The sequence below is a fragment of the Falco rusticolus genome, chromosome 8 (genome assembly GCF_015220075.1).
Source record: "Falco rusticolus isolate bFalRus1 chromosome 8, bFalRus1.pri, whole genome shotgun sequence".
NCBI classification, from domain to species: Eukaryota; Metazoa; Chordata; class Aves; order Falconiformes; family Falconidae; genus Falco; species Falco rusticolus.
The window spans coordinates 8,685,088-8,711,368 of record NC_051194.1 but is presented as its reverse complement, the minus strand read 5'-3'; the positions used below and the strand labels follow the sequence as shown (position 1 = coordinate 8,711,368).

At 43.3% G+C, this 26,281-nt stretch overlaps 1 protein-coding gene across 2 annotated transcripts in view; it reads right to left on the bottom strand.

Moving 5' to 3' along the window:
- Nucleotides 1–26,281, bottom strand: part of SGCD (sarcoglycan delta) — a 344,369-nt gene that overhangs the window by 45,833 nt on the left and 272,255 nt on the right. For both annotated transcript variants that reach the window (XM_037398393.1, XM_037398394.1), the window contains 2 exons: nucleotides 8,528–8,615; nucleotides 6,114–6,233 (listed from right to left, as the gene is read on the bottom strand). In XM_037398393.1, coding sequence (XP_037254290.1) covers nucleotides 6,114–6,233; nucleotides 8,528–8,615 — 208 coding nt within the window. The remainder of the gene's footprint in view (nucleotides 1–6,113; nucleotides 6,234–8,527; nucleotides 8,616–26,281) is intronic.

Sequence of the window (26,281 nt, the reverse complement as noted above, 5' to 3'; positions counted from 1 at the left end):
CTCCGCTGTCTTTGCAAAGGAAAAGTATCATCGTGGGAAAATATTTCAGTTGCTAAGTAATGAGTCTTGTAGCACCATTTCTCCTTTGAAAAACCTACTGACAGACCTGTAGTAAGGACACGTTTTTCAGGAAAAGGTATAAAACCCACAATAAAAAGATTCAAGCTTGGCATTTATCCTCAGGCGTAAAGTTGCAGCAGACTCAATGCTGAGGCCAGAAAGCTCCGTTTCCTCTCTGGATCAGGCCTGATTTCAACACTTGGCCACAGAAGTTGTTCCTTCTGCCACAAAGAAATCAGCAAAATGCCGTTTTGAAATCATAATGGCTGCTCTAAAGGGTCAAACAGGCATGTCCTGACCCATAAATAATTGCTTCTGAAGAACGGTGCACGCAACAAAAATGGGTTACAATTTCTGAAAGTTGTTAAATCTCTCAGTTACACTGTCCTCTGAAATGACTGGAACCAGTTGAATAGCATTCTGGATTATTTTAATGAAATGTAACTATTCTTGCACTCATTGAAGTTCCTCTGCTGCAAATATTGCAGCAAACACCAGTTAGAAAGGACAAGCCACACAGCTACTAAAATATTAATACTGAGAAGGGTGAGCAGAGTGCTTTAACCAAGCGGGCACTGCAGCCACAGTTCCTCAGGGTTCCTCCCAGATCACGCTAACACAAGGCTCCCTGAACACGCGTGTAGATGTGCAGCTTTAGGGCCAGCTGGGCCAGCTCACACAGACACACAGATCACCACATTCAGATGAAATTGTGTTCTCCTCCCGTCTAAGTGAAGGACGTTGCAAACCCTGCCATTGCAACTACACTGCAACATCCTTAACCCTGCCATGGGTACTGAAACCCAGCACCTTGTAACCTGCAAATACACAGCAGGTTATTCCCCCCAGTTCCCAACAACAGAAACCCCCAACCCAAACCCACCCGTATAAAAGCACTTTCTATGAGACAGTCACACAGAGACCGCACGGACTGTAAGCTTGGGCTGTGTTGCTTTTATCGCTGGTACTCCCCCACTGAAACCTCTGAGGTCCTTAATATACAGCTCATAAATAAAATGCTGGAAACGTGCCTTGGAATTAATTAATCCAAACTTATTAATGAATCTGTAATAACATTTCAACAGCTGACTCCTCTTTTCAGGTGCATTCCCAGGCACTTGGTGAGAAACTAGAACACAACCTGCTCCCAAACGAACGTTCCTGGAAGTCTAACCTGCAGTCAGCATTTGCATGCTCCACGCAGTCCGTCACCCAGAGGGAATATGCTACAGTGGAAAAAAAGCTACAAGGCAGAAATACAGCTGATCATTTGAAGGGAGGGCATGCAAGGGGCTGGCGAGATCAAAGGTGCGTGTTAGCCAGCTGTGTTGTGGGGGAGGACTGCGATGCTGCACATCTTCTGCAGAGAAGCTCCTGCATCTTTATACGGGCAGATGAAAGGCATCCTACCCCACCCTAAATACAGCTATTTTAGTTACGGTTTGCCACAGTGAAAAGCTTTAGCTGAATTTTTATCATCAGATTACATTAGGAGAAAAGCTTAGGCTATGGTAGTATAAATGTCTAAGTGAGAGGCACATTTTCCAGGGACCCAGAGCGGGAACAACCTGGGAGTACTCCCTGTATACTTGTATTACAGAAATGGTACCTTGTGGTTTTAGGATTAATCCCATCCTTATTGCAAAGCAAAATGGTAATCTTAAGAGCAGTTAAGAAAACCTGGTTGATTTGTAACGGGAGAGCGTCCAGCCCATGCAATCCCACCTCCCACGCAAACCTTCCTCCACCACTCAAACCCAGGGACTGCAAAAGCTTGTAAGCTGCAGGAACGCGTCTTTTGCATTTTTATCTCAGCTCACTGCAAAGCATGTGGATTCCCATCAATATTTAGTCTTAAAAAAAAAATAATGGTTAAATCCATCATAAATATTAAACACCAGAGTACGCTGGCAAGTTTCCCTGAACACAAACTTCAGAAAGTAATCTCCAAAAAAGATGTCAAGGCCCTTGGGAGAACTGACACTGGCATGTCATCAGATGTTGTCTTATAAGGCTAAATTAAGCATCTGACCAGAGTTTAATTTCTGTAAAAACTCATGGTAATTTAAATTGCTTTAGATTTAATTAAAAATGCTTTTTCTATAGAGATAATAATGTAACTCTGTTAATTAGTATCCAGTGGCATCTAGAGGGCATATTTAATAACTAATCTGGAGAATAAATAGAGCTAATTAACAGTCAGAATAATGCTTTATGATTGTCTTTTGTTTATAAATGCTCTAACGTTCAATATGCTATTAAGTGAAATTGGTAATGAGTATATATCAAAATTATTTTTTAATGCTCTTTTAACTAAAGAGTTTCTTTTGCACCATTCTTCAGGCGGGCTGAACGCATTTTGTTTCTGGAGGGGGGGAGGAGGGGGGAAGGCGAACCGCTGCATGACGCACCGCACGCAAATTCAATCAGGACTCATTCCTTCATCTCCCATAAGGCAGCCCATACGTGTTTATGAGCCCGGGGGGTGGGGTGGGGTGGGCATCCAGCCAGGCATTAGCTTGTGCCTATGTTGTGTCTGCCAAAGTGCACTGCTGGCCGTGGCAACGGGCAGCGCAGAAGGGTGTGCACGTCACCCCCCGCACCGCCACGGTGCCCTTCGGCGGGCAGAGAAGTGGCTGAGTTTGCTTTCAAAACCTAAGCCTTGCAAAACCAGGGCTGCAGATCTGAGGAATGAGACCCGCTCCGAAGTTTGCTGCAGTATCTTTTAAAAGACCGTGAGCTGCTCAAATGCTCCAGAAGCGAAGCCTGTAAAAGAAAGGGGTGCTAACCACGAGAACGTGCTGCCACCCCGTGCCGCCACAAGGGTGGAGGAGATGGCTGGGCAACCGCAGGCACTGCAGAGGAGCTTGGAAAGAGAAGGACAGAATGGATTTGGCATCAGGCTCAGTTTCTGCATGACTTCTTGCAGGCAAACACGAGCTCCTTCTGAGTCATCCGGACCGATGCAGCTGCTGAGCTCCCGGCCGGCTCTGAGCAAGGCAGAGGGAGCTTGTGCATGTGTTTGCGAAAGGCTGCACGGCTGCCAGCAGAGCTGACCATGGCCAAAGGGCTCAGAGGGCTGCCCCTGTCCTCAAACACAAGTTCCCATTATCCTCCAATCTCTCCTATGACGATAGGTTTGGCTGGATTTGCTATATCAAATAAAACCATCGAAGACCTCTAAGTTACATTGTGCATGAAAAGCAGAGGGGACCAACTCTGTCTTTCTGTGCCCTTTAACAGTTATAAATCAGAAATAACTCCCCAAAACACAACTAACATAAAAAGCACTTTCATTTGGTAATCTGCACTACCCATGCTGTGCAATTTTTTGAAGCACCATCAAATGCAGCACATGTCCTACTTGTATTTGTTTTTATCCACAATTCTGTTATTCTTCCCTTTTTTAATGCCTTACCAATGCTGAAAAACCCTTTAGCTACCCAGAGTAGAGTCCATTTCAAAACAGGAAAGCACCTCTTTTCTCAAGACAAAGCTTTAGCATTGTAGAACAAACTTTGAGAATCAGCTTTGAAGAGTGTACAAAGAAAAAAAACCTAATTATCATTAACAAGATTAAAAGCTAGCCACAAGCTCAGTAACTGCTGCTCTAACCTCTGCGAGACGACTTTCATGCCAGATTGCAGACACACACTTCTTTCTACAACAAGTACATGTTCAGCAATAACACGAACAAGTTAAGATTATTTACATAGCGTAGACAGGTGTCAGCAGACACATACCAACAGCACCTGAGATCCCAAACACCAGAAAAATGATCAAAGGAATTTGTCTGTGTACTACAAGTTGGACTAGCCTCGAGTGCAGACAAAAACACTGGAAGAAATACGAACATACGGTATAGCACTTCCCAGCATGGCAAACAGCCATGGCAAACACTTTTGGAGATAAAATTAGATTGGGGAAGCAAAGCTGGAGAAAAATAAAGCCAAGCATGAACTCTGAAAGCATTTCAGCTCAAGGTCATAGGAATATTTGCGATTTAACATCACCAGTGGTATCATTCTACCTCTTCTTTGCTGATAGATCTGCATAAACCAAATAAACCCCGAGACACAGATGCAGGTAAAAATGAAAATGCACTACAGTGGTTAGCGGTATTTTTTATGCTGCTTATTCTGGAGCCTAGATCGAGGCAGAAACTCAATATAACTATCAAAAATAATTCCTGCTTTCTCTGAAGAGTACAAAGTAAATAAAAAGCACCATTTTTGTACATAATCTGAAAAGGAGTACTTGCAACTTGTAAGGAAAAGATTCTGTATTTTTTTTTAAGAACCAGTGACATAAATCTCTCTCATTTTAAGATCTCCAAGAAAACAATTAAAAACTGTTACTTCCTGACTTCACCTGTCCTGCACAAAGACTGTATTAGGTCTGAAGAGTGCAGTGCAAAGGGAGATTCGCAGTACAATGCCGATTGTGAGAAACGTTCCCCAGCTCTGTAACACTGCAAGAATCTTGAATGGTCATTTTCAAGGTTTTAAGCTAAAAAAGATACTGTTAGTTTTGTGAAGTGCAACACTTACTCTACAAAACTCACCAAGCTTTAAAATAGCTGGTGACTGAACTAGTCCAGTATGTAACAACAGCGACCTGCACAGAGCTACACCTGGTTGGTCTACAAACAGGCACCTTCTAGAGTAGCGTTACGCGCGGTAACCTAAAATGTTCAGGGTTGGATACAAAGTCCCATTCATGATGGTTAGACTTCAAGGCGTTTAAGCTCCTTTAGATTATACATAGTATACTAATAAAATGCTATGTAATATATAGAAATAATAATAATGATAATAATAACAACAACAACTATACATAATTTTAATCTCCTTCATTGATCTCTTTGTTTTTAGGAGCTTACTAGAGAAGTACGGAGCAATTTGGAGCAAACATCCATCCATGTCAAGCTATTAGAAAACTGTCAGTGCATCCACAGAGACCAGTGGCACCGTTCTGTGACTAACTGCCAGCAATACTGAGCTACCCAGCCTGGTCCTGCATGAAAACATTCACCAGCAAATCTCAGACTAACCAAAGAGCACGGATTGAACTGGAGAGCAAGAGAATTCAAGTTCCTAAGAGGTAATTTCATATAATTTATCAAATATATTTTTAAATTTCAGAATTACTATAACTGTTTCCTTTTTTTCTAATTAAAAAAAAAAAAAATCCAAAGAAACAACAAGCAACCCCCATGCCCAAACCCAAAGTGTATCTCCCCAATTTTTGTTAGGAAGTACCAATGCCAAGCCTAGCAGGCAGGACAGCTGGGGAGGCAGATCCTGCACAGGCAAAGGAGAGCTCAGGGTGCCCTGTCTGTCTCAAGGGGCAGACGAGGGAGTGGTGGCATCGGTGATGTCGACCTCCCGTGCACGGGACACTGAACCCTACCCACCACATAGCTGAAGACGGCTCAGAGATGCACACTGTACTCCTGCACACGGCTAACGAAAGATAGCCAATTTAAAGACCGCCAAACTCTTCAGAGAATTAATGTGGGGTCCTAATCCCTGCTGACTTTCTCGCTGCATGTCTCCTCATCCCTGCTGACTTTCTCGCTGCATGTCTCCTCATCCCTGCTGACTTTCTCGCTGCATGTCTCCTCCTTGGCATTTGCTTTAGAATGAAGGAGAAGCTGGTGAAAGTGGTGTGATCAAAAGCATGAAGCCTAGAGGTTTCCCTACATACAGTGACTGCAGACATGGAAGCATCCTTAGAGCAATCCCTCACTGTCCTTCATCCCAGACCCAAGAGATAAAGTTGTTCTTCCTAAAGCTACTTCATTGAGCCAGACAAACCCCTTCCAGGGGAGTTCCTTCTGGAGGGAAATAACACATTGTGCAAGCTAAGAAACCCCTCAGATAGAAACTCCTGGCCGTTACCTGCTTGGGGAAGATTCAAAGCAGTAAAGAGAGTGCAAGGCTTTATCTCCAAAAGAAGCTTTCCGCAAGCATCAAGGAAAGTCAGGCAAAACTATACTAAAATTTGAAGAGGCGCATATTAAAACAGTGATTTAGTGCATAATCTTTTACCTAAAACTCTCAGTCTCTCTGCTCCAACCACCACTTCGTTGTCATCTGCAGAAAACAGCAATTTTCCAGAGAGGGTTTTCACCTCAAATTTTTGGCTGTGTGCTTCCACTGCTTGGGGACCTAGAGGGAAGAAGCACAATGTTTAAGTGAAAAGTATAAGAAAATCACACAGTAGCTTCATATGTTTAATAAACCCATCTGCTGAGATTGTCCTAACAGCTCTGCAGATACAATCAGCATCCCACACATCAAAAAGGGAGGTCTGTGCTTTTCAGAGTGCGACCTCTCATTAGAAAAGGCCACTGTTTTCTACCCAAATAACCACCTCAACTATTTCTACTTACAATTTTGTTAATGCTTATGTGTGTTATAAAATCACCGTTACACTTTGAATAGCCAGGAAATTTTTACAAAGAGATGGACCCACATGCGAATAGCAATGAACATGCCCAGCCATGCTTTCAGAGAATTGGTGCAGCTGTAAGAGGCATCAAGAGTTCCTGAGTCCATTTTGCTTGGACTGATGCTGCCATGTAAAATATTCCTGGGTTTCTCCCTGTTAAATATACCCGGATTAAAATGATAACGGTGTCATGCACAGTCCAATTAAAAAAAAACCAATAAACAACCCCAAAAGAAGACATCACCACAGGAGCAAACATCTTCCGTCATACCATTTCAAGCATGTGTAGGCCAAGACAAATGACAGTCTTCCACGTTTCAGAAAGTTTTTAGACGAGTCAGACTTTCTTTCATAGCTCTTATTTCAGTTCTGCTGCTTCTCCCGCAGGCTGCTGTGCATGGCAGCCCTGGAAAGCCTCTGGCAACGTGTTTTGTTGTGGAGCCTGATAAACATCAGCTGTCTGAATAGCAATTCTGTGCAGGTCTCTGGCTCAAAGGCTGCATAGCGCAGACCTCTCGGTTACCAACCTAAGCTAAACTTTGGACAAATCATGATCTAACAGCCCTGTACAACTCAGGCCAAGCCACAGCCTCCCAGGAATATGCTGCTGCACAGGGCAGGTGATGGGACTTTGCATGGATTCTGGCCATCTTCATGACTAGCCTCATTTCTCCAAAGACAAGGGAAGGAAGACCTGAAAGCCAGTACTTTCTTGCAGGCAGTTCCACACTCCATCTATACCCGTATCCCTGCACAAGTCATCTGTATTGGCGTCAGCGCGCACAGAATCATTGGCATGGTTTGCACTACAAAAAAGCGAAGCTATGCTGAGATGCCTGGAAACACTTAAAAAACTCTTGCAGGCATTCTGAGAGAATCCAGTAATTTAAGTTTGATTTGTATCTTGCTAATTAACTGCCTCCCTACTCATCACTGTAGCACAGACTACATGGGACCACATTGCTGCTCTGCTCTGAAACCAAAGCTGCTGCTGAATGCAGAAATGAGCTCAATAACCAGAACATCACACTGGGAGACATCACTGACTGCATCCTCCCAAGCTCTCCCGACAGGGAGGTGCTTACGTGAACCAAATACCCTCTTGAAAAATATATGGAGAGCCAACAATCTCAACATGTTGATTCTGAACGTGAGAATCAGGGAGCTTGGGGTTGAATTTATTTCTTCCCTCCAGTCGGTTTTCACACACGCTGCTTAAATCATTGCTTACTGAAGCTGCATATTTAATTATTTAATACTGTGACTAGAGGCCAAGATGTTATATAAGCAAACCAAACAACCCAGCCTCATATAGAAACAACATGTTTATGGATTACTGGCTTTGCCACACAGCAATACTTCTCCCGGTCCCTAGATAAATCTCAATAAATGAATGTCTATCCTATATCATATATATATATATATTATATTATCATATATAATGCATTAGGCTTTTCAACCCAAATTACACATGCATTCATTCAAATGCTGCTGTGCACTGGGGATTTATGAAACACCCATTCCCCATCAAACACATTCAGGCTTGGGAGCACGAGAGTGTTCTTCATCAGCATACGGGCACAGAGAGCTCTAAATTGCGGTGTCCCACCCCAGCCGCAGTTAATCTGCAGAGTTCCCAAGATCTCAGGCAAATCAAAAGTGGCTCAGGAAAAGCCTGTGCCTGTTACAATGGAAATGTCAGCCTGCATATGTTGTTCTTGACCCTGACATGGTTCAACTAACCTTTCTGTCTCTGGCTTGGCTTTCAAATGAAAACGATGGTCTGCTTCGTTATCAGAAAACACCAGCCAGCTGCCTCTCCAGCACGGCTTTCATGTCTCCAGCTTTGTTTCTACAAAGTGGAGCGAAGTTTCCATTTGTACTTCACAAGACACCTGGGCTCCCCTCCCGCGTGCTGTCTAAAGGCAGCACAGCATCTCACAACACACACACACACACACACACTTTCATCCCTCCTTAATTCTTCCACATAGCTTTCCCCCCTCCTTACCTGTTACAAGGCGAGTGAGGACTTTAGTCTTCTCATTGAGGATGTTCACCGTCACGTTCCTGGCAGACTGGAAGTACAGTGGGTTGCCCTGGAACAAGACCACGAGAGCAAGCACGTGAGGTGGGGATGGCTGCCCCAGACCAGCCTGCCTGAGACACCTGGAGCTCTGCCCAACGCTGCTGGGCTGCCGTCAATGGCCCAAGGCTGGGCACCTGGCCGAGGTGCAGGCTGCCTTGCACTGTTTTTATTGTCCAGGATAAAACCAGAGTCCACACCCCTGTTTGGCCCAGTTAATGTCCCAGAGCCTGGCCCTGTTTTAGGGATAATTAGCTTTATTGGCAGTTTAAGCCAAGCAACCTGTTATTTTAAAATGTGCAGGTGACAGGGGACCTGACCTAAGCTTTCCGAAGGTCACGGTGCTTTGGGAGGGCGGCTGGCTGCAGCAGTGCGTTTCAGAGTCAAATCTGCAATACGGCACACAGCTTCAGATGGCTCCCCGGGGTGACCGTGTCTGCCTGCCACACAGCCGCGAGTCAGCCATGCCCAGGGGCTGTGAACGAGAAAAACTTACTGACATGTAGAAAGTGCCTTAGGTCTCAAAGCACTTATGAGCCATCTGGCACGTACCACCATCACATTCCAGACCGGGTTGTCAGCTTGGGACCAGACCCATCCCATTGGGTCTGGAGGTACACAAGACACGAAGTCTTCCCCATTCCCCACTTGACCACGTGGTTTTCTGCCCATTTTTCATTTTTATGCTTTAAATATACCTCTGAGAGAAGAGCTAGAGCAGCTGTTAACACAGAGAAGCCACACAGCTACCTGGCAGCATCCATCTCAGGTATTTCTCCCGCAGAGCAAAGCCAAAGAAAACCCACTGAGAAAACCATCTGGCTCCTTCTGTGCGCAAACGCATCCAAGGCACCTGGGAACTCGTGTTTTCTACAGGCAGTTCCAGTCTACACAGTTGGTTTCTCGGGGGCTATTAGCCACCTACGGCACTAGCACAGGGTGACCCCAACTTAAATCAGCCAAAAATCTAATGTGCGAGGTGGAAATTCCCTGCCAGAATCTCTTCATAATGTCTAAAGCCGGCAGCTGATTAAATTAATCAACTGACTAAGCCACAGGACCAGTAGAGGGAATGGAATAGCAAGAGAATCAACAAGGAGTTGAAAATTTTATTCCCATGTGCTTCCTCAACCAGAGTCTTTCTCCAGTGCTTCAAAATCTTTCCATTGGGAATGAAAACTCAGGCTGAGCATAGAGGATCTTGTAGGTCAGACGTGTTCTCCTTGCCTCCTGAATTTGTAAGGAATGTAACTACTATTTGCAGAGATGCTATTTTTCTGGATAGGAGTAAGGCAGGAAGAGTAAGTTGTCTGCATACAAAACATAACAGGAGCACAGGGATGCACTCATGGAGCCCTGAGAGGGACTGGAGCTTCAAGGAACACTTCTAGTGATGGGAAAATGATTCCCAGCAGTATCTGCAGAAAAAACATCTCAGAAAGCTAAAACAAAACCAGCCCCACGTATGACCAAATATTCACAACAACTGCATTTGTGGCCTTAACTATCTGTGCTGCATGCACCCACAGGATCAGCCCTCCAGCAAAAAAGGGGGGAATGGGATTTATTCCATCAATTATAACTAGAGCATTAAAGCTATATTTGGACTATTTGTGACTAAATAAAAATAATAAAGAGAAAGAATTCCACTTAATCATTTCCAGACCTTGGACAAGTTTCAGAAGCTCTTGGTGTCTCATTCTCCTCACAGAGTAAATGAGAATAAATCATCCTTCTATACCTCTGTGATACGTTTGACATCTTAAGTAATATAGTATATGAAACTGACATACTATTAATAAATTAGAAGTAAGGAACAGTGGTAATGACTGCTAACGATTTTGCTCTTTTTGTTATTTTTTATTTGTGGTTTTCTAGAACCTAGAAATTGACGTTGATTACTATTCTATGGTCAACAGCACAGAAAAAAAGATGGCTTCACTTGAAAACCCACTTGCTCTAGTATCAATTCTCCACAGCCTTGATCAGGGACCTAATGTGAACACCCCCAGTGAGAGCAGTTTACTACTGCATTTTCATCACACGCTCACAGATGGAGGATATTTTGAAAAGCAGAGAGCTACAATCTGTATAATCTATAGTCATCGGTGAGATTATAATTGCTGTAAACATGCCATATGAAGCACAGGAAAGTCACAGTTTTGATTTGCGCTATTTGACTTCTGTTTATGGCCTTATGCAAGTAGCTAGAGTGCTTTGAGAAGGCCAGGAAACCTTCTGGTCCAAATTCAGGTAGGAAAAATCATTCAATTCCCGTGGCTTTGAAACTCTGTCACTGATCTGTGTAACAGGAGACAGCACTGTACAAGTACTACAAGGTAAGCCAAGTGGTTAATGTAAGAAGTCACAGAAAAAGTTGCTCCGGAGTCTTACAAGACAAGCTAAGATCTAGTATCCACCTGCGAAACACTTAAAACACATCATCAGACTTTGCCACGCTTACCCCAGCATCGTCATCTCATTCACTGATTCAGAGCTCAGATTCATGCAGCCTTCAAAAAACTAAATTTCCCTAATGGAAGAGTTATGTTTTTATTGGTCTGCAGGGAAGGAACATTTCAAGCACTTAATGCAATGCCCACTCTCATTTCCATAATTCTTCTTCCATTAAGAAATGAAAAAGAGCTGAAAAAATTACTCCCCTTTGCTGAAAATTCTGCAGATTTCCTGTCCATCATCTTCTGTTTAAAAAGGTAACAACACAGACATCTTTTACACACTAACATTTAAAAGATGTGTCCTCTGTTGCAAGCTTGGTGATGATGCCAGCTTCCTTCAATCACACAGAAAAAAAATAATTAAAGCATTAAAAAAATTCTTAAAACAGTTAGGAATTATAACTGAAAAGATAAAACCTATCACTTCACTTACACTTTCACGTTATCATGACACAAAATTAAGCATGTGAGCAAGTGGAAATTTAGATCAATATGGCATCATCACTACAATAAAAATAATTATGTAATGAAGTAATATCCTCATAAAGTATCATAACACTCAATAGATCTAGAGTTAGCATATCAACATGCAATAAATAAGCACATCTAATTCTAACACTGTTAAGTATGCGATACACCACATTTCTGTAGTACAATATGCAACAATCCAGTTCCAAAACTTTCCATATAGGTAATAATAAAGAAATGAATATATTTTACTCTTGGGATTGATGCAAAGGAAATGGAAGTGAATGGAAAACTGGATTAAGTATTATTTTGGGTTCAGAAAAGTAGGGAAAATAATCTTTTTCTCTTTGTTTCCCTGTTTCTCTTCAAAAGGTTCAACACAATTCTTCAGAGAAGTCCATTTGAGATAAAGTGCACTTGATATCACCCATCACACAAGAACCTAAGATATTTCAATGCCTGCATGCTATCTGATATACTGAGAAATCTCTCTCTCTGACAGTTTTTCTTCTTCCTTTCATCACAGACACGACAACAAGGTTTCCCCGCACCTCTTTTTGCAAGAGCAGATGCTGCTCCCAGCCCATGCGCTGCCAATGACTTGCTCTTTACACCCAGACTCGGCTGTTATGACTTCACTCTCTCTCCAATAACCCTCTTTTAAAGTGGGTTGTGTTAGCAGCGTCCCAGTTCACGTCCATCCTTAGCCACGCCATCGCACTGCACTGAACTACAGCCTTTGATTTAACTTGCTACCCTCCATTCCGACGCTGGTTTACATTATTGTCTCTTTCCAGTGGTTCCTTTGATCGTTTGGCTGGAGAAACTGAGGTAGAGACATTGATGGGAGTAGGATGCCTTATTTTTTTTCCTTTCTGCTTGTTTTCCTGTTTGCTTCTGATTTATTTCAAGCATTTCCTTGCAGGACAACGGTGGAGGATCTCACCCTGCTCCGGGCTGCAGCTCCATGTCTGTGGGCGTGTGAGGCTGAGATCTTTTAAGGACTCTTTGGGCTTCCAGCCCACCATGGATCTACTATTCATCTCTGCAGGAAATCCTACACAGTAAATACAACGCCCTGCCTCTTCCTTCATCCCCTCATTAGCAGACCCAACGGCTTAACAATGCAAACGTTTGTAGACACACAGAAGAATTTGCCACAGCTACTCAACATATTAAAACGTTGGACACAGGCTGTGGAAGGAATAATGTGAGAAGTGCAATACGTCAAACCACTATATCTTGTTTCCTCACAAAGCACCAGGTATCCAGTAAAACATGGAAGACTTTGCAAAAGGTATTGACTGATTGTTTGCAAGGTTAAACACATGGCAAGGCAAGCCCTAACAGCTCACTAGCTGTCTGTCTTCGGCCCACTTGGGAAAAGATGCTAAAAACTCCTAGATCAGAGACTAAACCACAAAAACCCACTTTGACTGACAACCTTATTCTCCAGCTGAAGCAATCTCAACCACTGCTGTCTTTAAGGAAATACAATACTTTAACAGATGTTCTTAGACTGTTTTAGGGAATTATTAAAAATGTTCAGGAGTCCTTCTGGATTTTAACAGGCAATTTTAAAATGAAGCATCGCATCACAGTCAGTGTGTTTGTAATTTAGATGGTCAGAAGGAGTAGCTTTGATTTGATCTTGTGGATTCCAAAACGTCACACAGTAAGCACCAGGGAAGCTTGTGGAAATAATGGAAATGGTGAATTTCCTGCAGGCTTGACAAAGTAATGGGAAAAAAATAAAATATTCTACCATAATCCAGGCTGGCAAGGAGCAGTCTATGGAGAAGCCACGCAGAGCACCATTTTCGTGCTCAAATGTACCTCTCACTGACATTACCGAAAGCAAACACTGCTCTTTCCACAGCTGGACTGTCAGAGGGCAAAAGCTCATTTTCTGCAAAGCAAGCAGCCAGTCCACCACTGGCAACAGCTCTCCTTCACCTGGCCCACAGCCACAGGCAGCATGGTCACCTGCCTGCACCCTTGAGTGCCGTTCTAAGGAGCTCCTGACAGAGGGGAAGTATTCATGTGGGTTAGAACAAATATATTCCTTTCCTGAAGTCTAATCGGTCTTACTATGCTACCAGCTAAATGTGATAATAGTAGTAACAGCAACGATACTCTCCCACACTGCCTTTTCCCTTGGTAGGGCCAACTCCAAGCTGCACAAGGTAAACGTTCTGTGGTTTTGTCTGTTTGGAGTGGCAAGCATTCACTGCCCGTTAGTAAGACAGAAAGTAGTAATTTCAGGGCACCTGAAATGTCCTTCACCAAGAATGGTAAACCACTAATGAGACGCCCCAGATCCATCACCTCGGACACAGCACCACACACCAGCTCATTCTTGCAGCTGTCAGGCATGTCCCGTATGACTGGCTCATACTTCAAAGGGAAGCACCGACAATATCGTCACCGCACGACACTAAATGTAGGCTTTCCAAACTATAACGATCTCCAGAATACGCTGTGAGCACACAGTTAAAAAAAAAACCCAGCCCTGACCCCGAGTGTGCATTTCTCTCCCCACTCCTGCCTTGAGAACAGAAACTCCTTTGGGGGGTGTCTGATGCGAGAAAAGCTCGGAGCTGCTCCCATAAAACAGACAGTTGGGTGTAAATACTTGAGCTAAAAAAGCCCTTCATAACTGGCAACAGATGCTGCAGAGATCAAGCAACTGGCACCACCGTGAATCACAGCAAACCCCACCAGAACCCTGTGCAGACATCATGCATGTCCTGAAAAGCAAACAGACAAAACACTGGACAGCATCTATCTTTGGCTGTGAAGAAGACAAGCTTGGGAGGATCTAGTGAACCCCATCCCTCAGATTCCACTTGGAAGAGCAGCCTGGCCTTCATCTACATTGACAGAAAATCTAGACTTCAGGCCAAACTCGCAAGCCAACCATTACAGTTCCTATTTCAAAAGTAAACCAAATGCTTCTTACCCCTGTTTCTGACCTTGCTCCCCACAGTATGAACAGGATTTTGCCCAGAAGCCTTCTGGCACAAAAGTTTAAGTCAGGTTGCTAAATCCCTAGGCGCTACATCGAAAACATCCCTTAATACGATTTGAGCATACTTTCTGTTGTTTAATCACTGAGTCTCTTTTGATCTTGATTTTGTCCTTCAAACAGTTGAATATAATGTTCATGTAATGAAATCCCTTTTTTTAGTAAAACTTCTGATGCGACAGTGTAAGCTCCTCATAGCAGAATGAAAGCAAACTGAATGGAATTGGTAACAGACGGATTAAAACAAATGCTACAAAATGCCCAGTATGTGCTATATTTGTGTCTAAAGATGATTGCTTTTAGGAAGGAGGCAACAGGTCCAGTGAGACATAACAAAATGTAGTCTGCATTCTCTTCTTTCACGAAACAAACTCTTTTCACATGTATAACTGCACCTAGGTCATGTAACCTGGATCAAGAATGGAGTTGATACAGCCCTGACCTGCCACTGGCAATCAAAGACATAAATGTACTATCATGAGTTGACTTAATGTGCCATGTTTCAACTTCTGAAATTTTATTAAATATTGGAACGCTTAAAACAAAAAAAAAATCAAGTTCCTTCTTTCATGCAAACAAGGTACAACCACCTTTGCAGAATGATATGCTTTACAGTACCATGAAGCTCAGGAAACGCTGTGGTGCCACCCAACGGGACATATTTCAATGGCACAGACAGCGCACGTGCTGGAGTTTTATGTCCAATACCACCCCCACCCCCCTTCTACAAAATTTCTTGAAGTTCATTTTAAAAACAATAGAAAGAAAAGATGAATTTTCCACTGCTGGATTAAAGCAATTACATCTCTGATGCTTCTTTTTACAGTGCAAAGAGGGCAGGTCTGTGATGTGAGATCTAAATAACTGGGTTCTGCTTTTGGATGGCTACCCAAGGGGGCTTGTATCCTTCAAAGTGATTTATTTCTGGCAATCTGGGGGTTTCTCTCTTTAGAAGAATACCTCTAGTAATCTCATGAACACAATGCTTCAAGAGAGTAGCTGCTTCTTCAAGATGCCTAATCAGCTGCTTTGCAGCTGAGATTTTTCTGAAAATTAAATTACACCATGTCTGCTGACATTAAAAACAACACTGAAAAAATCTCCAAGACTTTACATCTGCCTCGACTTCTTGGCTATTCTTTTTTCTTTTTTACTTCATTGACTTACAACATGAGGAAAACCACAGATGACATGATGAAACCGATAGACATACACATAAAATAAAATGTAACTGTGCATGTTGGAGTTCTATTCAGTATCCATGGGGCTGGGAAATCTGAATTTGTAACACCTGAAGGCTTCTGCACATTCACAAAACTTTCTGTATTGGAAAGACTGAACTGAGCATTCCTGGCTTCAGAAAAAATCCAATGCATTAAGCGTGCTCAGTACCAGCAGTCCTCTGGCAAGACACCCTCTGACAACCGCCGAAATGAAGAGAAGAGCACAACTTGTACAATGACCAAATAATTCTGAAAATGCTTCAAGCACTTCACTGCCCTCAGTTCACCCAAAGGTGTTACACTAGAGTCGATCAAACCTGCACTGATGATTAACTTTGTATCATGGGGGAATGGCTCTCCCCCACACAAACTAAGCAGGACTTGAGAAAACGTAACGCTCTTAAACATGAGAACAGCGGTCCTGGGCTCTCAGCACATTGATCACCACTTCCAGTAAAAATCAACCAAGTACTCACTAACCATTTCACTTTATTTGAATTCTTCTGCAAAATACCAAACCGCAGTTGCTGCTCAGTGGCAGCTCGCACCAATCTGATCCTTGTCTATAGGAGGTGTTACAGCGGCGGGCCTATGGATTTGTGACGAGTTACAGCCTATTTTCTGCCTCGGGCTATCCTAGTTATGGTCAGACTCCAGTGATGACAGATCTCCTGCTGAAGTGAACACACTGTAGATAGGCACATAACTATAGGAGAGAGGGAGAGAAAAGAAGAGAGCTCTGCTGAGGTTTAAAATGTTCTAAATCATCCAACTATATAGCTACTCCACTGCTCATAACTTTTACTCCAGACAAGTGTGTAGACCTCTGTTCATGTGTTTTCATTTTTATGGCCTTTCTGGTATGCCTACTGCCTGCCTTAAACATCTTTTAAAACTGCTGGTAAATCATACCTCACCATCAATAAAAGGCATTTGAAGACATTATTAAAATTATACGGAACTAGTAATTTCTGAGTTACTTTCTCTTACTATCAGCGTTACTTAGACTGTAGCACGACCAGAAACAATTAGGATCTCAGTCAGTTAGTGAGGTGAATACACTTTCAAGAGTACATACAGTTAATGCTAAGAAAGGCACGGTAATAAGTTCCAAAAGTCTGATTCAGCAGAGACGCGGGCCCTGCAATGCTCACAGCACCTTTTAGGCATTCTGTTACCTCACTGCATAATGCCAAGTTATATATCCAGATATTTTTCTCCAAGAAGGCTAATAACATGGCTATCTCTGAACATTGCTTTGAAATTATAGCTTTCCTTTGTGGCATGTCATGGATCGCTTACTACTTGTATTAGATTATAAACGGCCGTGCCAACTTACGTATGCATGTACAGCATGAAACACAGGCAAGATCCTAGCAGAGGCCCCTGGTGTTACTGAAATTCAGCTGCTGCTAATAAGAAGAAGGGAAAACATTTCCATCTGTCTGGATTGGGAAAAAGAATTCATGTCTCTGATTCATCTCCATCCATATGCTGATATGTAGACAATACTTATGGACACACAGACATATGCAAGGTAGCCAGCAACAGAAATCAAATCAATCACAGATCACAGCGTGTGATTTGCCTAATTATGAGTAACACCTCACATTTTTTATCTACGCAAAAAGCACTTTGTGAACGAGCAGATGGCATTGCTATGGGATGGCACCATCCTTGACAGTTGCAGATGCAGAGCATTTACACAGCACGCTGAAAAAAATGACACAACACAAGCTGCTTCCTGGGAAAAAGATTCAAATTGAACAAGTGTCACCAAACAAAATACACGTATTTATTGATGTTCTGAACTTATCTGATCCAGCCTCTCTCCTCAAATCAAACACAGGCGCAGAGGCCAGGGAGTGATGCTATCTAGACATCATTAGAGTCTCTTAGATAGAACTGCCACGTGAGCTGCCTAGCGCAGAAAAGAGGCGAGGCAGACCAACTTGGGTCTAGTTAGAACCCGCAAACAATTTAAATCCACACAAGCAGACTCCATAGGAAGAAGCCCTGCAGAGAAAGCAATTACACTGCAAAAGCAGCTATATTACAGCGCGGTTAGGGCTGGAGGCAGGATGGAGAAGGCCACCCACACTTACCCAGCGGAGTTCTCTCCAATGCATCCGGCCTGTGAAATGACCAGGTTCAGCCCGGACACGTTCCTGCAATCCCAGCACTTCTGTTTCTGGGCTTCTATTGCAATTATAAGGCTCTTCTTTATGAGACCCGTCCTTCAGGTTCGCTGTGCTCCACAGGCATGTGCGGGTCTGTGCAGCAGGGAACAGGTCGGGGGCTCAGTGTGCTCTCCTTCCTTTTCAATACCTTCGTGGGAGTAATAATCTCATTTCATGGATCTGCATTTATTCATTCACTGGAGACCGTGCACTTGCCACTGTACAAGGCACAAAGAAAGATCATCTGACCATTCCTGGCAACAGAAAATTCAGGTCTTCTATTCAAATTCTTCCTTTTATTTGCGGCTTGTCTGCATTTTTTTTTCCCTGAGCTGCTGTAAGCATATACACTGCCGTGACAGGTTTGAAGCAGCTACAAAATGATTGATGAAAACCATATTTTGGCCTTGTTGTGGGAATACTTACTGTAGAAAAATACTCAGTTAACTCTGTAGGGGCATATCTGGGAGAACAGGAAGGCCAGAAAAGAAAGGCTGGGCCCACGACTGTGCTTCTGATACCAAAACATCTTGATCTGCTTTAATTATGATACAGGGTTATGGGGTCAGAGAAACATTTGCACAAACTGGTTTTGAATTGCTTTTATCTAACCACTTTGTTTCTTCTGCTGAAACGATCAATACTTGGCTTTAAGGAGGATGCTGTCAGTCTCTATGACTAGCCAGAGGCATCCCCACAGGAATAAACACAGGGGCCAAACTCCGACCTGCAGTGCCACAACAGTTCATGTTAGTGTCCGCCAGGAACCGTCTCAGAGGGGAAGAACTGCAACCCCCCACCCCTCTCCGAGAGGCCGAACGTCTAACAGCCACGGCAGCAGCACACTTGAAAAGGTAAAATGACAGCTGCAGCTAAGCATGTGACGTGAAATTGGAATTATCTGGAGGAAAGATGCTAAATCATGCTGGATATTGCTACACTGAACACGTGTACCTACAAAGATAGCACGACAGCAGAGGTCTGATCAGTGGGACGAAAGCACGAGCAGAAGCTGGGTGCTCTGTGGTGGGACACGACCGTATCTTGCGGCTGCCATTCAACAGACACTCGAGTATCTGCCTCAGGGTGGAGAGAGGAGAGGAGCACACGATATTGCTGTGGTACAGGGCCAGGGAGCAAAAATACATCCCTAACCAACACCGCCTGGGGAACTGGGGAGTGGTATTTCAAGAGATGTCAGGCTCACAGAAAGAGCAGCAGATGTTTTTTTCATGCCTGGAAGAAGACGGGAGTGTTGTTTGGGGAAATGGTGACTAATGGCGAACGCAGCCAAAGAGATTAGGATGTGTGAAGGTAAAACAGAGCACAGGGAGGCATATAAACGTCAAGGACCCTGAATTACTCTTTGGGCAATCAGCAGGGTGGCTCAGCCTGTGTGGTTGTCCCTACTCCTAAACAGAAGGCATTTGCCTCCTGATGTTTTTATTCCTGAAGTTCTTTCAGAACTCTGGAGGAACAAATCTGACCAGTGAACACACCTGCCCCGTGGCTCCCAGCAGGAAAGGGCGCAGGAAGAGTCCTGCCCGCACCTTCCCCTCTCCTGCTTCAGCTAAGCCACACTTCCCAGAACGCTGCATAATAGAAGATGTCCCAGAGAGAAACAAAAAGCCTGCTGCTTTCCCGACCGCGTACCAACATCAAGGTTCATCATTTATAAATAACAGTTGAGATCTTAAGGAAACATAACATATACGGCAGAAGTCAGTTTGCAGTGGGAGCTGGGGATTTCAAGAGGTAGCAGAACGCAGGTGAAGTATTTTGGTTTGAAGCAACAGTAAACGTTGCAATAAAAGGTGCTTCTCAAGCCAGCAGCATTGACAAGGTACGTGCCATTGCCCTGCGTGGCCTTTACTTCATTTGAACAGTGAAGGATGTCCTGCAAAAAACCTGGAGGACGCAGGCTCTCAACTCCCAACCACAGGAAGCATCAGAGGAACCGTGTTCAGGTTCATCCCACCAGCCCACTCTCTTCCAGCCATGGCTCTCTGGAAACCAAGTCACTAAACCAGCTCAGGCTGATCACTCACTCTAGACCTTTTACAGCAATTAGTGTGCGTTTGCCTTATGGATTATTTGGTCATTCGCTGTGTGGCTTCACCTGTGTGTACAACACAATGGTGAATCTGCTTTAAGGGAAATACCAATTCCTCTAAGGTGGTGAACAGCTATGCCCACCTTGTACTTCTACCCTGCAAAATATACCTAGAAAAATAACGATTTTAAGAAAAATAATGAGTTGTTCACACTTACAGATCACGCCCATAAAAAAAAAAACAAAACCAAAAAAAGAAAGACATCTTTTGGCTAAAGAACTGAAAGCCCTGTTGGAGAGATATGCTTTTTCCGTCAGGCAAATGACATCTCTTCCCCCCTCAAATCAACCCAACTGTCTGTAATTTTATTTATCTCTCTGCTTTTAAATATTGATGTCTTACAAAGCTTCTAATTGAAAAAAAAAAAACAACAACCACATCTGACTCTTCAGCTGTGCTGCCTTGGGCTGCAGTCCTGTCAGACCACATCCAAGAGGAAGGCTCAGCTTGCATTAGTACTTGGAAAAGAAGATTTCCAGGCACTGCGAGGAGTGATATGGATGATTCAGTGAACAGCAAGCTTCCCTGCAAATCGGTAGCCACCCATTCATGGTGCCATGGGCAATCTTTGCAGCTGCTGCCGGTTTCTTAGCAGAGAAGCAGAACTCAGATGTTAACCACTCCTATTCATTAAATGCCCTATGACAAATCCACCCCTTGTCTAAATCAAGAGACAGACAATGGAATGATATATTGTTTTGTTCAAGGAGGAAAAGAGCTAGAAGCAGAGTATCAAGCTGCAGCTGGAAAGAAAAAGGAAGGAAAAAGCCTAGGTCATAAAAGTAATTTTCACTGCCTAGTTTTAGAATACAAATTAAGAATCCAACAAAGTATCCTGCACTAAGATACTGTGCAAATCTTGGCATGCATTTACCCACCATCTTCATAAACAGGGAGCGATTTACAAATCAAATTTTAGCACTGCTGCATTTGCAATAAACTTTAAATAAAACCTTTCCTTGTAGACCATAAAGAAGGACTTTCTGATGGAAGATGTGTCTCTGTCCTTAGAAGGGATGTTTCTGGGGGAAGCTGGATGACAGCAGCACTGTACAGTTTATGCTATCTGGGGCACCTCGGCAGTGAGAAGGCAAAAGCCAGGGATGCTTTAGCTCCATTCCTGCTCAGGGGAAATTTAAGGTTTGAAAGTAAGGAATCTCCTGCTATTTCACGTAAGGGTGGCATAATATGCCCTGATGGACGAGCAAGGAAGAAATACTGTGAGCTGAAACACCTTGAATTTTCTTTCTGTTCCATACGTTATCCCCTTTCAGAGAGAAATGAGAAGCAGACTCCCTGCTAGTACTTTGTACAACCTGCCTCAGAAATTGTAAGGCATACCTAAAAAGTTCATTGGACAGCAGATCGAGAGGAAATTAATGGATATGTAACATTTTATACTGAAAACCTGCAGTAAAAAATGAAAAAAGAAACAACAACAAAAGGCAGCATGGAAACTGCTTTCTTTCACCCCTTCAAGAAGGACAACTTTTTACCGTATCAGCTTTTATTTGGAAATAACTGCCAGCTCTGTCACCATGCTCCTTTACATTTGGGGCATGTGATCTACTAAAACGAGCATGCACATGGACAGAGGACTCCTCACAAATCCTCAGCTGCTGAAGGAGTGAACGAGCAAGCCGCTTTGCTAACCCTCATGCCCTTCTCCTGTCCCACTCTCTGTCTACCTATGGACAATGAAAAACCTTTTGGAGGAAAGGGCGGTGTCTGTCCTCATGTTTCTACAGAGACCAGCAGGATGGACTCCTGCCGGTGGCTTTGCTCTGCCACACACATGCAGTATATGTAGAAATTACAGGGTGTAACCCAGCAAAGGACACCAGGTACGTCCAACTCTACATGTGCAAATAGCCTTAATGTTGTCAATTAAGTTACTTATGTCTGTGAATTACGCACATAATTAAATATCTGGTTGGATTGAAGCCTAAATCAATGATTCATCGACGAGTCAGAATGCCCACCTCTGTGACTAGACTTACAGCCAGTTTTACCACACGTGTATGGCAGTGTCCTATGGTAGTTAGTCCACTAACGCTGGTGTAGGACTGTCCCTCCCTGAAAGACGCTGGCGTACACGGGAGTAGATAGCCAGGCACAACCTTAGACAAACAGAGATCAAAAAAATAAAGATGTTCCAACCAGGGAGATGTTAACAGCCAAAGAAATCTTATTTTTTCTTGCAAAAGCAGCAAGTCAGTTTTCCCAAGACCCTCAACCAATTTGCCCTAAAAGAACAGAAGCAAATTTAGCATTGCTCTTGTTTCCCCCTGTGCTTGTCTTTCTCCAAATCCAACATCTGTCATTTAGAAACAGAACAATCAGAGAAACTCTTATTACTGGCACAGCAACTGCTAAATGAAACCTGGAAGGTCTGGCTTTCCTTTCCTGTTGCAAATCGAAGAACACACAAACAGAACTGTCTGTAAAACCAGTTGTATGTGCCTGCACTCCCTAATGACAGCACAGCTTGTCAAGTAATGCTTGCCTTACAAAATACGCTTGCCTTATAAAATACTTAACTTTGCTGCTGAAGTAGTTTTGATCAGCAGAAGCATTGCAGAAGTGTTTGCTGTCCTGTGTAAGAAGACAAGAAGCTCTGCTCTTGAGGCTTCTTGGAAATAGCAGAAAAACATTTTCTTTATAATTGGATCTTGCTATTTGTCTTCTGCTGTTTCCTTTGTCTATTTGTCTCTATCTTCTCTCTATCCATACTGTATAAAATGTTATTCCTTTTTCATTTTTAGTATTAAGAAGTTGCTTTTATATTTCAGCCTTTCCAAAGCAGCCAGAATCCTGACTGTCAGCAGCGATGTCTAGACACAGTAAATCCTTAAACTCAAGGTCTTTGCCCTTGAGAGACGGAAATGCAGCAGTACACGATTGCATGTGGTTCTCCCTGAGCAGTTTCAGGGGCTTCGTAAGGCTTACTTCTTTCTGAAGCTACAGCTTGTTAAGATGAAATTTGGATCAAGTTTTGGAAGGAGAACGCAAGGCTACTCTACGAGTGCGTTCAGTCCCATGGGCTGGTTCAGGTCAGCTGCAGTCAACTACCAGCAGAGCTTCTCTTTTAACAGTAATACCTGACTGGCAACACAAGTCAGCAACAGAAATCCCATAATCAGTAGGTGTGACTGACGTGTCCCACACTCATGAATCCTCCAATAAACCCCCTGTGCTTTTCTTCTTTTAAAATAAGATTAAACATAGAAAAAATAAGGACGATGTACAGCTCCGGAAGGTTTAGAAGCCTGTAGGAATACTGAGAGGTCATAATAAATATCTAATTAGGAAAAATAAGCTTCACAGCAGCTTTTCCAGTTAATTCATAGAAGCAGCATGCAAATTCAACATGCCAAACCGAAGCCGAAATAACAAGATGCTAGAAGAGCAGCGCATATCCAAGGAAGGCAAGAAGCTGCCTGCCAGATGCATTCAGCTCAGCCACTTTTAATTTCAACTTTAAAATCTGTAATTCACATATAATTTTTTGTTCCTTTTGGGGAAATAAACTAAATCAAATGCTTATTCTATTCTTTTAGCTTTTAGTGCCTGCAGTCCTACCTCAAGGCTCACGCCTCAGATGAAAATAGGGTGTTGGCTGATTTGCAGTATTTCCATGGAAATACACAGCCCCACCACAAACCGGAGCCCCACTGTCCTCCTCTTCCAGCTGAAATGGAAACTGTTTCTGGGATCCTGGCAAAAATGCAATGCAAAAGCTTAGAGACCACAGAGCACCCAGCCTCAACCAGCGGCTCGCTTTGAGCTGTGATGCACATCGCTTGTTTTTATGACCACAGAGTCCAGCTGCAAATGTTAAACGAACAGGAGATGGGAACTGGATCAGAACAGCAAAACAAACACGATCCGAACAGCTCCCCTCTCCTGACCCAGCCAGCTCAAGAGGAGAGATTTCACGTGTCGAAGGGAAGAAGTCAAACACATTGGGAGATTGAGAAATTCTCCATCTCCTTCATGTTTAGCTCTGGAGCTGTTAACTAGCCTGCATCAACTCCATGGCCCGAACTCCCACCCTACAAGATGAAAACCACTGACTATAAAGTGCTTATTCAGCTTATGGGTTCAGATACTTCTGCAATGACCATACTGGGTTTTCTGGACACAAAATCTCCACTGATGTTAGGATAAGAAAGCACAAACATGTTGTTCCCAGAGATAGTTCGGAGGTGTACCCATGATGAAAATATAGACAAAAGCCGAGGTAGGTAGCCCACTTGGCACAGCTGATTGACTTTAATAGGTGTTGATTACACTGCTCATATTGCATGAAATTAAAAAGCTTACAAATGTTATGAGCCATTACCCTTCCATTTAAGAGCGCTTATGACAAGTTAGCAACATTTAATGAAATCCTTTTCAAAATGCCATAGGCAGCCTCCAGGAGATTTTGCTCTGAAATGCAACTTGCGGAATTATTTCAAAAAGTTTGTTTACTTCAAAGCCTCCTCTCTTGCTCTTCTTTGGGATGCTCTGATTTTGCAGCTGGTGGGACACATCAGTTTCCCACTGTGCGCTCGGTGTGCAGCACAACACAACAGCCCATTAGACCATCAACGGGGAAAAAAACAAGCTTTAGTTCTGGCATTATTGGAAGCACCCTTTCAGCCACCCTACCAAAATCTCCTTCAAAATTCAAAGCTGAGAGACTTCTGGCCAATTTTACTATAAAGGTAAAGGGAAATGTTTTCACAGTTGCTGTAAAATTTACTTAAACTCCGACCTTTTCAGCACACTGGAAATATCACAGAGCCACTAACTGCCCCCAAAGTGCTGGGGCAACCAAGGTTCAGTCTGAAGTAGGTTCTCTGGATTTTACTGCTTAAGAATGAAATTTATTAAGAAAGCATATCAGTTTTATATATCCCACTGGGCACTCAAAGCCTACTGCTGTACATGGACTCGAATCTGCTTTGGATGGTGATGGCAACAATACCCGTGCATCAGGTGAAGATGCTTCTGCCAAAATGATGCCTTTTGCAACTTGCTCAGCTGCTTCTGTTTATTTTTACTGTTTGCCCTGCTGCCTGCCAGCTCTCCTCTCTGTTGATAGCTGTCGGGCAAGCAAGACTCAAACTGACCAAACTGACAGAGACATATATAGCAGAAGTGCACACTGGCACAGAATCTAACAACAAGGTGCCTGGAGCGGTGCCACAACGAGTGCTTAACAAACCCTATAGGGAGAACATGAGATGGCCAGGCACGGCTGCAAGAAGCTGGCTTTTGCTGGCTGTGCCATCACTAGCACCCTTCTCCTTTATTAAAATTATTAGGGCTTTTAAACAATATTTTAACTTCTGGTGCCAAAAATCAACCAAGAAGCGTTAAGCTATGAACATGCAGCTAGAGGAAATACTGTGCTTCAGAAATCAACCTCAGATAGTGCGTGAGTTTTTTCAACCTGAAGCTATGGTGGCAGCTGAACTGCCCCAGAGGCAAATGCCAGGAGACCAACATCTCTGTGAGCTGCCAGGAGCTCTTACAGGCTTGTACATATCAGAATAAGCCAAAAAGATTCCTCCCTTCTTTGAAGAACTGGTCACTACGGGAATAGTTAAAATGCTGGGAGAAGCAACGGCCAAAGAGGCGGTGGGAGTGTGCAGGGACTGCTAAGCAATGGCAGCATGGCGAGACAAACTTCATTTCCACCCCATGATGGTTTCAGTGAGCGTGCTGAAATCCTTAAGCACTCTGCTAGACCAAATCATCAGGAACTAATTCAATATCCCTTTTCTGCTCTGTAAACTCTGACAAAGGAGGAAAAGGAATTACTCTGTTTCTTTCCTCAAAAACAGCAGCATTCTTTCATGCCATCTACCTGAGCCTTTACTGAGAGCTAGATTTCTACTGCACAGTTTGAGCATCATACAAAGTTGCAATTATCTTGTCATCTGCATTGCCTTTCCTCATGGGTGACTGTTGCCTTTTAATCCAAATTAGTACGTTATATTGTTTATAAATATGTATTTATGGCTATGAGGCAGGTATGCCCCATTGTGGGCACATGTCACTGTTTAATCCAAATACATGGTTTATTGTTTTCCAGGGTGTATTTTTAGCTTTGAGGCAGGCAGACCTGCAGAGCAAATGATACAAAAGAATATGTCCATTACAGAGCTGCTTCTGTGCTTTAAAATTATACCACTCTTCTTCCAGATCTGAAAA